The sequence below is a fragment of the Neltuma alba genome, unplaced genomic scaffold, assembly GCF_004799145.2.
Source record: "Neltuma alba isolate B1F8T4 unplaced genomic scaffold, ASM479914v2 tig00005117_pilon, whole genome shotgun sequence".
Classification (NCBI taxonomy): Eukaryota; Viridiplantae; Streptophyta; class Magnoliopsida; order Fabales; family Fabaceae; genus Neltuma; species Neltuma alba.
The window spans coordinates 76,327-90,685 of NW_021633984.1; the positions used below are offsets into that span (position 1 = coordinate 76,327).

General features: G+C 35.6%; 2 protein-coding genes and 1 non-coding gene across 3 annotated transcripts; all 3 read right to left on the bottom strand.

The window, feature by feature from the left end:
• Positions 1-3,205: 3,205 nt before the first annotated feature.
• LOC114746847 (U2 spliceosomal RNA) lies at positions 3,206-3,401 on the bottom strand. The gene has a single exon (XR_003740317.1). It is a non-coding gene; the product is annotated as a U2 spliceosomal RNA (small nuclear RNA).
• Positions 3,402-6,374: 2,973 nt separating this feature from the next.
• LOC114746829 (acetylglutamate kinase, chloroplastic) lies at positions 6,375-7,729 on the bottom strand. Its single transcript, XM_028935114.1, has one exon. The coding sequence runs from the start codon at positions 7,653-7,655 to the stop codon at positions 6,624-6,626; it is 1,032 nt and encodes a 343-aa protein (XP_028790947.1). The 5' UTR covers positions 7,656-7,729; the 3' UTR covers positions 6,375-6,623.
• Positions 7,730-10,236: 2,507 nt separating this feature from the next.
• Positions 10,237-13,527, bottom strand: LOC114746830 (probable ribose-5-phosphate isomerase 2). Its single transcript, XM_028935115.1, has one exon. The coding sequence runs from the start codon at positions 13,024-13,026 to the stop codon at positions 12,211-12,213; it is 816 nt and encodes a 271-aa protein (XP_028790948.1). The 5' UTR covers positions 13,027-13,527; the 3' UTR covers positions 10,237-12,210.
• Positions 13,528-14,359: the final 832 nt, after the last annotated feature.

The following is a 14,359-nucleotide window of genomic DNA, read 5'->3' on the forward strand; positions in this document are numbered from 1 at the left end:
ACAATATATTGGTATGCTTACTATATCAAAGTTTTATCTTTGTATTGGCGGATTCCACCTCTTCTTAATATTATGTTTTTGAAAAGAGGGTATGGTAGGGGGATCATGTAAGAGAAAGGGACGAAATGCACTATTTGAAAGCAATATGCTTCTTGCGCATATTAAGAAGTGTTTAGCTTTGAATTTATGATTAATTTTGGAGTTAATATCATTTTTATTCTAAAAAATTTGATCCCGTTTTGATTTATGTCTTTAAAATTTGATCTTATTTTAATCCACCTAATGATTTTTGATCCCTGAAATAATGTTTTTGGTTCTCTTGTTTTCAATTTCAGAGATTAAAATCAAAATAAGATCAAAGTTCAAGGATTAAAAATGATATTGACTCTTAATTTTGGCATATGTAGACATGGTTGAATTTTTTTTTAAAACAAATGATTTTAGCTCTCATAATTGATTATAAGAAGAATCTATTTTTTTAAGGTATAGACATCTTTTTATTAAAGATAATTTTATGCGAAATACTGTGAATACTAATCAAATTGAGGGTCTCAAAATCTCTGAAAAGTCCTTTCGCATATTGGGCTAAATTTTTTTTTGTAAAAAAAAACATATTATAAAATTTTTCTCACATATTTAACTTATACAACGCAAAATAATGTAAAAGGGCATAAACACATGAATGTTGGTGATGGCTGACCAGTTTTAAATGATAATGGTATCCCTTTCATCATTGATGGTATTTCACAATAGAGCATGACCCTTCTATAACTTTCCGTGTAAAATACGCGTCAATACAACGGAGGTATTAGCAATAAAACCAATTTTTTTGGGTAAACCCCAATAATCACCTTCCATTGTTGTCTTAAAATTTTGAAATAGTCATTCACAAATAGCCCTATTAGTAATACATTCAACCATTTGCATTAAATGAGTCTGACCCAACTCATCTGTAGAAGACTAACCTGGTTTAGTTTGTAAAGGACTAGTCCGAATCATCGCTAGGACAGTATTTCTCCTCATACTTAATGTAAGAGTTTCTTCTTGAAATATCCCTAGAGGATTCTACTTACTGTTATAAATATAAAATCTTATTTATAGTATAAATTACACTATAAATTAAGTTTTATATTTACAGCTCCTAATGTAAGAGCTTGTAGGAATTGAATTTAATCCTAAATATAATACCTATAATCCATTTTGTTCCCCTTATTTATCCAAATTAACCCTATTCATTGCATATGTTGAAGAAATTTGCATCAAAGGTAATTTCAATCAAAATAATCTAAGACAATATTTTAGAAAAACTTAACACATTTTTTTACAAATAACTAATTTAACTACTTTTTCTAATCTATACAAATTAGTTAGGTAGATCTTACATGAATAACCACAGATATTATATTAGTTTATAAGTTACATATAGTATATTAGTTTATAAGTTACATAAGTTAGTTTTAAAAAAATGATAAATATCCCTAATTAGGCCCTACGTTTCTCATTCATAAATTATTTTTCGTTTATATTTATTTCTGAACTTTTTAAAAATTTTATTTCATGCTTTTTATCAAACGGTTCTTAAGAGTGAACACGTATATCTCTTCAAAGTAATTATTAGTAATACATAATAAATTAAAATTCCACGTCCAGTGAATGGAGAAGAGAAAATAGTGGGTTTGCATCATTGGAAAGGAAAAGTTATTAGAACAGTAATTGAATTGTTTTCAGAGTAAAAAGGACACTTTAAATTAATACTATTACGGTTAGGCCTAAAAAGAAAATAATGTTATTATGGCCCTACTTATTGCGATGAACAATTCAATTTGCCTATGCCCAGTGAGTTAAGTGGATTGATTACTTTGTGAGATTCTGGTGGATCCTCCATCATCATAACACCCACTTTTCCAACCAATAAAGTCTCTAATATTTATCACAATATAATGATATTCCACAGTTTAATGAATAATAAATATAAAAGATTAAGCAAATGCAATGTGGGGTTCTCTGAAACTTTTCATTTTGCTAGGGGAAAAAAATTTCTTTGCCACTAAAATGCAGGATTTGGATCCTACATCAATCAGTGTTCAATAAACACCCTACTTTCTCTTTGTTTAAGAATTTAAATTAGTTTTATTTAATAAAAGTTGGGACTAAAATATTATTTTAGCTTTTATATTCTTCTTCTTTTGAAATAAGACAAACGGTAGAACCTGAAATATATGGATATAATTTACGTGATATAAAATTATTTGCCTCCCCTTTCACCTTTTTTGACTCCAATCCATCAGCTTGAGATGGCCAACCTAACAAAGCAAAAGTGAAAAAACCAAAATAAATAAATAAATAAAGAGACGACGCATCCATTTGCTTGGTTCACATTTCCTCTGGAAATGTCTTTTCAAAACATTGTTGATACTTTATATCTCTTCTTTTATGGAGTCCCCATCGTTCCAGACACAGCATATGCTGTCCTTTAAAAAGTCACAACATTTTTAATGGACCCTTCCCTTGCGATCAAGTTTGAAATCAATTCTTGTTGGATGGAGAATGAAATAAAAGAAGAAAACGTTTTTTTTTTGTACAAAAGTTAGTTTAAATGCTTAAATAATAACAAAATAATAAATCTGCATGAGAAACCAACGCATAGCTGACTACTAATATTTAATACCAAGGGCCGCCTAATATGTCGACCAGTGTGACTAAGCCCGTAATTCACGGACACTGAGGAAAACAAGGCATAGCAAACTGACCCTTTTTTGCCCTTTTTTGGTGGCAAACTACCCAACTCACTATTGTTTGCCTCAATTGCCAAAAATTACTTTCCTTCTTAAGTTGTAAGTGATTATTGTTATAAATACGTATAAAACTTTTTAAGAATACTATGTAATAAGGTACAAGATAATAATATTGTATTGATGTCATCGGTGAACCAAGATTAGACAATGGCAGAATTCTGAACCAAACAGTGTTATTATTATTTGGTCAATTCGGCATCATTTGGGCCCTAAGTCCAAAACAAAATCAACTTTATGTTAAGCCCATTAGCTGCGAGAACATCTGGGTGTTGGGCTCGGATGGAAAACCATAGACAAAGGATAATCATACCCTCCAAAACGGAACCATGCAACTAGGCCCATACAAATTCCACTTCTCGTCTGATAATGGGCCCCTTCAATTGGACCGATAAAAGCTTAAATACGGTTTGGCGGGGTGCGCCAGGCCCGTGCAGCAGTGCAACGCATGGGCGACGCGCGAGGACCCCAGTAGCAAGCTACTGTGGTGGATCCTCCCCCTTAAAAAATTAATTTAATATCATGTGGGCCGATGGCCCACGTATCAGATATTAAACTGATAAGAACAGATACTACACTTGATCTTAGCCAAAAGGCCGAGAAAGGTATGCTTTGAAAGAAGGGTTTCCTTGGCTTATATATCTGCTCAGTGCTTTCGTTCACATACAACTCTCCGATGTGGGACTAGGTTTTAGGCATTCCGAAAGCTCTCATTCACGGGCAAAGCAAGAGCAACAGAACGTGGTGACGCTGAATGAGTTAGTCCAATGGTGTGAAGGGGAGGAGTCACTTTAAGGAGAACTGATCAGAAAACTTGACATGTTTTTTCTTGCTGCTTCCATGAGAGCTCCATTAAAGATTAGCTTCTATTTTTCTGTTCCCTTCTTATTGATGATGAGCTGTTTGATGCCCTTGGATTTTGTGCCTAACTGAGTTTTGGCTTAGATTATGCAACCTCATGCCCTAATTATAAAACCATATTTGTAGTTTATAAATGAGATCTTATCATTCCAAGTTTTTCTCGTAGGTTTATCTTCACCTCCCTAATATGCTTTTTCACATACTCATCCGATCCTTAATATAAGATCTATTTAACTAATTTGATTAGATTAAGAAAGTCAAATAAGTTAGTTAATTATAAGAAAAGTGACATTTTTTTTAAAACACCATAATCATCTTTCTTAATACCCCATCTTCTTCTTCTACTTGATTATGGTTGAGTAAGTATTTATAGGAATAATTTAGAAAAATTGATAAATATGATAAATAAGTCTTATATTTAGGATTAAAACTAACTCAAGAATTAGATCCTATATTAAAGATCGGAGGAGTATTTTGTTTGGCATTTTAGGGCCTGATCCTTAAACTTATGTGCGCATGAGGTCGTCGTCGTGGCATTAAACTTCTCTGCACCATTGAATCTTTCAATTTTGTTGGGGAATGCAGATGTGCTCAACAAATCTGTCAGATAAGGAAAACTTATGGCACTTCCTTTCTAAGCCCTTCAAGCCCTCAGGGTAGACTGATGAGCCGGCAAAAGTAAACAAATGACATGGAAATTACTATTGAAACTTTCATATAGGAAATGCACGTTGGTTGATCACAAATGCTTAATAAGCAAACATTTCTGAACTAAATTGAGGGGATATGGGATTACCGGGGGGGGGGGGAATTGAGGGGATATGGGCTAGTACTACTTCCATATTTGAACAGATGTGTACATCCTTGATATTAAACTGGCGCAAATTTGAAGAAATATGCATATGGAGTCTCCGAGTGACAAATGGAGTGATAAACTATCATATGAAACAAACAGCAACATATGATAGGTCTGAACTGCAAAGTGAGTGGAGTTGGTGATAATTGCTTTCCTGCCATTAATCACTATATATGGTTGCGCTTTTTGCTTGAAATTGAAATGATCATGACTAATTCAGTTGACTCGCGAGAGCCTCCTACGCTCGCAGTAGACATAACTCCGACTACTACTGCCATTCCTCCAGATTCAAGTTCCAACAAAAGCTGAAGTAGTTGCCAAAGTGGAATAAAAAATAACAGAGAGAATATGCCAGCTTGAAAATACAGATGCTGATTTCGAATTTTCTGCTTTGATTTCTGACGCCTTAGTGATTCAGTGCTGCCGTCGATCAGTTGCTGTTGACACTTGACATACTCAGAATCTTTCCTGCTACTACTATAAAAGAAGAGAGGCTTTTGTAAGTTGGCTGATGAAGTCATCAGAAACTACTCCCGTGAATAAAATATCATGCAAATGGCAATGCTTGATCTGCTTGCCTTGGGCAGGTCCTGTGTCATTCTTCGTTTACATATTTTTGTGCTTGACTCATTGAAGGCATCCCTCTGCAAAGCAGGAGGTGAAGATTGTTAGTTTTGGCATAGCCACCTCTATGAATAAATTTCCAAGACCCAAGTGAACTGATAGATGTTGGAAATCAATCGCGTTCGATGGTCAGGTGTGTATTTGTCAGGTTTTAAAACTAAATGTTTGCACTCTAGTTACATCTCATATTCAGTCCTCCCGGTTTTCCATCTTCCTCTTTCCACACAGCTTAAGGCTTCCCCCCCAAAAAAAAAAGACGAAGAAAAAATTAGTTTTTGTGATTCGTTTATTTATTCTCTTCCTGTCGCCAAACTAATGTAGATGAATGCAAGTACCTTGAAACCATCAAATTTTATCTCCTTGCAACGGCATCAGGGAATTTGCAGATTGCTGTTAAGTGTTAACAACCTGTTTAACAGCTGCTGCAGCATTACCTTAATCTACAACACCAGATTCTCCATTTCAGCTCCCTTTGATCATTCTTGGTTAGTAGTGGATTTTTCATTTCAGTTCCCTTTGATCATTCTGGTTAGTAGTGTGCACAGCTCAGTCATAGATATTACGCTCATTGGCTCTATCTCCAATCTCGGTAGGAGCAGACCTTGCAGGTCTGGGCAGAACTGCAGCAGTTGATTGCTGACCTTTGAGAGCGAAGGATTTTTTGTTGCTGATTAAAGGTGGAGGACGAAAAAGATTCCTAACATAAATGCAGCCAGCCAGCCAGAATAATCTGGAATACGAAAATATATATAGATATATATATATAGAGAGTAAAAAGATCTGAGACGCCATTCATACACATAATTGCCTTGTCCAAGACTTCAGTTTCCCACTTCCCAGCCCTATTATAACTGATCATAGCATCAAAGCTTTCATCTCAGGGTCCACTCAACTGATAATAGCATCAAATCTTTCCGTGAGTTTTGGATTGTCTAGTTTTTTTCCTTCTGTCAAGCAGTGTCAAAAAGCTCGCACATATAGTGGAGTTTAAGAATCAATATCCTTGAAGCTCGCACTTTCAATTTTTCATAGCTCCAACTTTGAAGTGTATGCTCCTTCTATCAGCCATCTTACCTCATTTCTTTTAACATTAACTTCTTCTCCAGTCGGTGCATGACTGAGGTTTCATACATAAGACAGCCACACTAACTTTGAAGTGTATGATACACAAGACAGCCATGATTCTAACTCACTAACAAAATGTGCGTAAAGGCATAAAATGGCAAAATCCCAAAATCCCGGAAACGAAACGTAGCATATAAAAATGAGATTCAATTTTTTTCTTTAATCATTGCAAGAAACTACTCGCAGAGTTTATGAACTTGCACTAAAAGCAAATGGCTTAGAACAGCCACACTAAATGAATGTAGCTCAAAATAATTTAGTACAGACAACCGCTACACAGAAGGACGGAAGCAACACTTTCATAGAAAGGAAGAAGTACCAATCATCTTGCTTTGTGTGGTTAATTCACAGCTCCAAAATCCGAGTTAGCCGGTTATCATAGTTCCGGCACCCTGATCGGTCATTACTTCCAGAAGTAAAGAGTGAGGTACTCGGCCGTCAATGATACTGGTGGTTCTAACTCCTTGTGCAAGCGATCGCACACAGCAATTCACCTTGGGGATCATTCCCCCACCAACCTTGCCTTCCTCTATCATCCTCTTCACCCCTGATATATCAATCTCCTTCACCAAGCTCTTAGGGTCGTCCCGGTCCTCCAGTATCCCCGCAACATCCGTCAGCAATATCAATTTCTCAGCACCTAGCGCCGCAGCTAATTCTCCAGCCGCCGTGTCGGCATTGATGTTATAAGCCTGGCCCAGATTATCGGCAGCCACGGACGTCACCACCGGAATGTGATTGTTATCAATGAGTGGCCGGAGAATCGAGGGATCAACCTGAGCAACCTCACCAACAAAACCCAATTCGGCGGCTTTGGGGCTCGGGCGAGCCGTCATAAGCCGTCCATCAATGCCCGAAAGCCCAACAGCAGTGGCCCCAGCCTTATTGATGAGTGACACGAGGGTCTTGTTCACCTTGCCGACTAAAACCATGGAAACAATCTCCATCGTCTCAGCATCCGTAACTCGGAGGCCATCACGAAAAACTGCCTTAATGTTGAGACGGCTGAGCCACTGGTTTATCTCCGGTCCACCGCCGTGGACCAGTACGGGGCGAAGACCGACATAGGAGAGAAGAACGAGGTCGTTGATGACGGATCCTTGGAGTTCCGGCGACTTCATGGCGGCTCCTCCATACTTGACGACAATAGTTTTTCCTCGAAACTTTTGGATGAAGGGGAGGGACTCGGAGAGAACATCAACGCGAAGCTGATCGGAGGCGAGTGAATCGGGAAGAGTGGGGATTTGGACGGAGTTGGCAACGGCTGAGACGGAGAATTTGGGAAGGGAATGGAATGAGAGATTGGGACTGTTTGGACGAGAAGTTTTGCTGTTAGGGTTTTTGCAGATCAGAGGGAATGAAGATGGAAAATTTGTAAGGGTTTTAGCTGCCAACATCTCAGAGAAGTGAAGAAAGCAGAATGCGGCGGAGAAACAATGATCAATGTTCTAATTTTCGAACACGTTTCGCCAGTTTTCTCCCCAAAGCCACAACTTATAGATCGTTTACTGTACCTTGTAGTAAAGTTTTATTTTTAAGGAGTTTATATATATATATATATATATATATACATTTTTCCTTTACATGAACCTTTTTCTTTCTTTTACATTATCACTGAACAGTAGTATGATAGAAAATAAAAGGAGAATTACAATCAAGTCTCACAAAAGAGAAATAAATACTAAAAGGTCCTAATAACAATTTGAACAGCCTATAATGACAAGTTCTATAGTAAGAATGACAACCTCTGGAACCTGTCCTTCAATTCTTTTCCTTACTTGAAACCTCATTGTAATTCTTCCAAAAATAAAATATCTCAAAAAGGTATTGATATAATTTAAAATATGTAAAATATTGTATCAATTATATTTTCAATGGTCATTCTATAAATATAAACATTAATATATATATATATATATATATATATATATATCAGTATAAACACATAAGTTGAATATCTTATTGTAGTAGTTATTTATAAAATTTGAATATTTTGCCTCAACTTGGGTGCTGATAACTTTTTCTTTTGGAAAAAATTGCCAAATATTTAGGTGAATTTATTTTTAGTTGACAGCAGTGTAGAATTCTTTAACAAATTAATACTCATGCATAGTTTTTATTACCCAGACAAAATTATAGTAAGAGTTTAAGGGTGAGTGGTGAAACTGCATTATAATATCAATGGCATCCCTAAAAACTTTTTTCAAAACATTAAGAATACGGATGGAGAATGACAATTAAAAACCTGTATGAAAACTAATACAAAATGAAGACATGTTTACCACTAAAGTTTACAAGTCAAACTTCAATATTTACAGCTTAAATGTCCTCAATTTTACATTGTCATTCTTCTTTCAAGATATACCAGGCTTTTTTACCAAAATACTATAAACAGTAAAATTATATATCAAAATGCTGTGGTTTTAAAAGTATTTACTAATATGTTGCACTTAAAATTGTTCTTGATAAGAATAACTTTCAAATTACACACAAGTTGTTCTTGGCGTGAACAACTTCAAAAGTTGTTCTTGTCGTGAATGACTTCAGAAATCGTTTACGCTAAAAATGATTCCTAAAGTCATTCAAGAACGATTTTACTTTTTTTCTATTCACTCTCCATGCAAGAATCTCTGTCAATTTTGCATGCAAGAATCTCTAAAACTATACACGCGAGAATCCCATTCTCTTCCTATGAGGCTACGGCATCATATATGGTTTTATATAGAACATGTTGCTCTCTCTTCTCCTCCTCCTCTTACTTCATCTCTAAAATCTGAATTCTCTCTTCTTCTTCTTATTCTTCTTCTCACTTGCTCTATTTTCATTATTCTTTTCCTTTGTTATTTTTTTACTTTTGTTTCCAAACACTTGACAAGCTCTTTTACTGCTGTTATAGATATATTGTTTTTCTTCTATTTTTTCTTTTAAAAAACTTGCAGCCATGATATAGAATCTGATTTTTTATCCACACTACTCTTGATGAGTTAATATTTCATTGTTTTAATTTTCAGAAGTTGAATGGTGGGTTTAACAATTTGGGATATTTGTACCCTTTCTAAACTAGGTGCCTCTTATTTTAACATTAAAACTATCATCTGTTATATTGTTTTGAGATGTTAAAATTTTAATAAAAGCTCCAATTTCTTTTAGTATATGATTATTATTTTTTCTTATGAAAGTATACTTTTCCAGAAGTTTAAATTTGGTAAGATAAAACGGAAAAATAATTATATACACACCCTAAATATCAAATATGTGGTATATATTAAGTTGGTAAATTTTAAAAAAATAAAAAAGTGTTCTACACACTTCTAATGAACTATTGCTTTCATATACTTTTTAGATAAAAATAAGGGGTAAGTAATGAAAAATTGAAATTGAAATGAATGAACGATTTCAAGAATAAACTTAACAGAAAACCTAGAAACAAACATAGTTCATTAATACCTGTACTCTCTAAGTAAGTTCAAGAATATGCTGCATAGAAAACCTGGAATCCATTGTCCAATGACTAAAACTTCCCAAGGGCATCCAATCAATGTGTTCTTTACTATATTTTTAATAAGAAAACCCATTTCGCATTAAACCACAAAGAGACAAGAAAGATAACGATGCGGCGTGCCCCATACGTCTTGACAAACATAACTAAGGTTCCAAGGGATCATGCTGATGTTATGAGGAAGTTTATCGTGGGAAAGCTTAACTAATTTAATATGCAAAGGGAAGGATGTAACAAGGTGTACAATGCAATTATAATATATATTAAAATCCAACATTGAAACCTTCGAATGTATCACTAATATTCTTCAGATTCCATGTGGCCTTTGTGAAATAAAAGGAGTGGAATATCATCATCAGCAGGCAAAGATCCCAAAGTGATGAACCTAAGAATTCTCTTCAAGAAAGGCAAGGTTACATATAATATGTTCAAGATATAAGAGCCTAGCAAAAATTTGACATAAGAGAAAAGAGGCTATCTAATTGAAATACTTCACTCATCAAATGTATCATATATTACAAAGAGGAAGGGTTTACAACTATGCGCCCAAGTGGGTGAGCAACATCACCACCACCAGCATGCTTCACAAACTCTGCTGGGTAGAGGACGTTTCCATGGCATACGCCCATAATCCTCACTTCCTGCCCTCTACCATATCAGTACAATATTCCCTCAATTAAAGTCAATATTAGCTCATATCTACTTACAATTATCGGACAAATAAACACAAGCCAAAAAAAAAAAAAAACCTTTGAAAAACAATTGTCAAGAAACTCTCTCTGGTTCTTTAACCAAATGTTTATCATGGATGCGTGCAATCAAATGATCAGAGGTCTTGGTTTTCAAAATTCTCGCTCCTGCTGATGCAAAATCAATGGCGTGCAGGGATCAAGACAGAATCAAGTCAAGAACAGTATGAACAGCATCAAGCCCCAGGTGATGACAATAGTCATTTTGGCCCTTTTCACCATAATTAAGACTAATCTGCATCTGATTTTCCTAATACAGTTCACGCTAACCAGATAAGAGACACAATATTTCTACAACAGAACTGTACATGAAACTCTCTGCTGTACTTTATGGAAGTGAAAAAAGCTATGGCCATTTGAAATATGACTGGGAGTGACATAAATTAAAATCACAATTGTAGGATAACCTAGCACTATTTACAAAAATAGAATGAGAAATTTATCCAAAAGTACAAAATAGCACAGCAAGACAAGAAAATGCATCTATCCAGTTAAAAATGGAACCTAAGCCAAGGAAATGCACCTATCCAGTAAAAATGCAACCACGGAGCATGAACTCACACACTCACCTGAATGAAGGACCGAATCTGCAAAATGCTCATCAAAGATGGATGTATTGCAAATTAGAAAACCCAGGTCAGAGGACAAGGAATGGTTGAGGAATTAGCCAGCTAAACTGTGTGAACAAGAGAAAGCAGTTTTTCAAGTCATGTTGCCTTTGAAGCAACAATTGCAGCCATACATCCAAGACATTAATTTGGAGTAATCCAGCACCAGATGCAAAATTTCTACAAAGGTCCCATTAACCGCCTAAAATATTGCTATTGCTTTTCAGAGACAAGGAAGCACTTCAGTTTCCACATATTCAAGATGGAATGTCTTACTGTAGTTCCCTCAGGCAACAACAGGAAAGATCCCACTGGTTACATATAATGGAAAAGAAAATAATGCAAAAAGAAAAACAGCAATTCGGTGATAGAAAATGACTCTGTAACTCTACTCTATGAGGAAGGGCGAGTGGAAGACTTTGTTGGATATATTCTATTCAACTGGTTTCAAAAAAGTATAGGAGAAAGGGGGAAAACTTCAGGCATTTCACCTTAATACATGCATCATAACTAATTAAACCAATTGGTCTAACAATACATTTGAAGTTAGTACAGACATTAGAATCACACAAGCTGTATAATTAGGGGGAAATGAACAGTTTTAAAAAGTAGAGTGAATTTCATAATAATAGTTTCAGTTTGTCAAGGCCACGTAGAAAAAAGTCACTGGGCTAGGCTTTTCTGACTAAGCACAGAAGTAGGCAGCAACTGCAGATTTCAATAACAACCACTAGGCAGAAAGAGAAGCAAAATCTAAACCACTATCAATTCTTGAATAAAATAGTGAGGCCACTTTATATTAATAGCCACATCAAAGCTGTTACAGGAGACTAATAATCCGGCATAGCAAGTCTCGACTTTTTCTCTGCTTGCTTACATTCTATCAAAAGAATAATAATTTTGAAGAAGGCACTCTCTTCATCCGCTGTATCCACTAATACTAGGATCTAGGAAACTTGATCGCCTTTTACAACGAAGACCACCTCCTCCCACTGAACAACGACAATCTCTAGTACTAGGATAGCTATTAATGTTAGATGACCATGTCAACTTCAATCAATCAAACTACCTCCAGTTTCTCAGGTTCTGAACTTGACTACTTATTTTTAATCGTTATCCCAAGTTCACCTGCAATGATGACTGTAGTAGCCATGTCCAGAAACATTCCGTGCTCCACAACGCCAGCAAGCTGAAGAATCGCATCACTGGCAACCTTCAGATCCCCAATACTCTTGTTAAAGTACAAGTCTACAATGTAATTTCCGTTGTCAGTTACAAATGGTTCATCTTTCTCGCCAAAAGTCCTCAACTTAGCAACACAGCCTGAATCCTCAAACAATTTTTGAAGCCTAGCAGCAGTGAATTTCCAGCAAAAGGGTATAATCTCAACGGGCATAGCCAGTCCACTACCTCCCAAATACTTCACCAACTTGGACTCATCCACAATCACAATGAACTTCTTGCAAGCACCCTCTACCATTTTCTCTCTCAGAAGCGACCCCCCTCGCCCTTTCACTAAGTTCAAAAACGGATCGACTTCATCTGCTCCGTCAATCGCTAGATCCAAGGTTGGGTGCGAATCAAGATCTGACAACGGAATCCCCAATGAAACTGCCTGCTCATGTGTCTTCTTCGAGGTGGGTATTCCTATAATATTCTTAAGCTTGCCTTGACGCAAAAGCTCGCCGATTCGGTCCACTGCGTGCTTCGCCGTGGACCCGGTTCCCAAACCCAGAACCATTCCAGATTCAACGTACTCCACGGCTTTGTAAGCGGCGATTTTCTTCAAATCGTCCTGCGTTAGAATCACGGGAGGAGGAGATAAGGACGATGACGGTGACGAAGGCACCAAAAGACCCGCCTCCACGGCCGCTTTCTCAGACGCGATGAAATGGGGGCAAGGAATAGCCATCGTTACGGCCCTCCAAACAATCAAATAAGAATCAAAGGACAAAACTTTATAAAAATCCAGAAACCGGATAAGCCAATAAAACTTGAAAATTGAAATAATATCAAACCAAGGCAATAACGTATCGGGTGAAGGAGCGGATTCAAGAATTAAATAGTGGGTTTAAAAGAAAATGAACAAACAAACAAAATCCCGCCACCAGAAAAAGGTTAAAGGTCCGAATGAATATCAGAAGAAGAAAGAATCTAGGAGATATGGCCGAAGAAAGGGCAGAGATAACGGTTTCATAATAATAATAATAATAATAGAAAAATGTGTGGTGGTGATGAATGTTAGACAAAGGAACAAGGAAGAGGACGATAGGGTTAGAGTAGAGCGGTGGCGGATTTGCTTGGTTCAAGAGAAGAAGGGCTTGCGTTGGCTTTATATAGGGAAGGGAGAAGAGATTTGGGACGGTGGAAGATAAAAGTAAAGCTGGTTTGGTTGGATTCGAAAGGGCTGCATGGAAGATGATTGGGTTATTGCGCGCGGTGGACTGGAAAGGGCAGATTCGGCGAAGGAACAAGATCCTGCAGCAACCAGACTTTAACGTTAATTAATACCGATATTAATGTTATTCATTATTCAATGTCCAAAATTAATATTATCCTTTTCTTTTTATTACCATCACTATTCAGGACTCAGGAGTGCACCGCTACCCCAATTGGCTCAGAGAGGATACTTTTTCTCACATAACTTGATTAAATTTTTAACACAAATAAATACTTCTGTTATTAACCTTGGAGTTATTTGTGCAATTGATCTTAGTTTTAAATATAATATTTATTTTTTATATTTTTCATTTTTTTTAAAGTATTCTTGTTGATACTCTCCCAATCATAATCAAATAAGAGAGAAGGAAAGTATTAAAAAAGATGATTATAATATTTTAATAAAAATATGTCATATTTTTATAATTAATTAACTTATTCAATTTTTAATTTAATCAAATTAACTAAATAAGTCTTATATTAATAACTAAAGGAGTATCTTCTTTTTCTTTTTTTTTCAATACAAGATTCACCTTATAATTCAATATGAATCTTGTATTTAGAATAGAAGGTGGTAGTATATCGAAAGTTAGTAATATGTAAAATTTAGCAGAGTATATCACCACATTATTTACTCCCTCCCATTTTTTGATATGATGATTTTTTGAAAAACCGTAGTAATTACTTATTTTTTAGGGAAAAAACTACACTAATTTAATGAATTTTATTAAGGAATAATAATTTTAAAAAGAATAAAAGAATATGAATATATGTAATGAAAATAACTAGTTTTAACTATTTTTTAA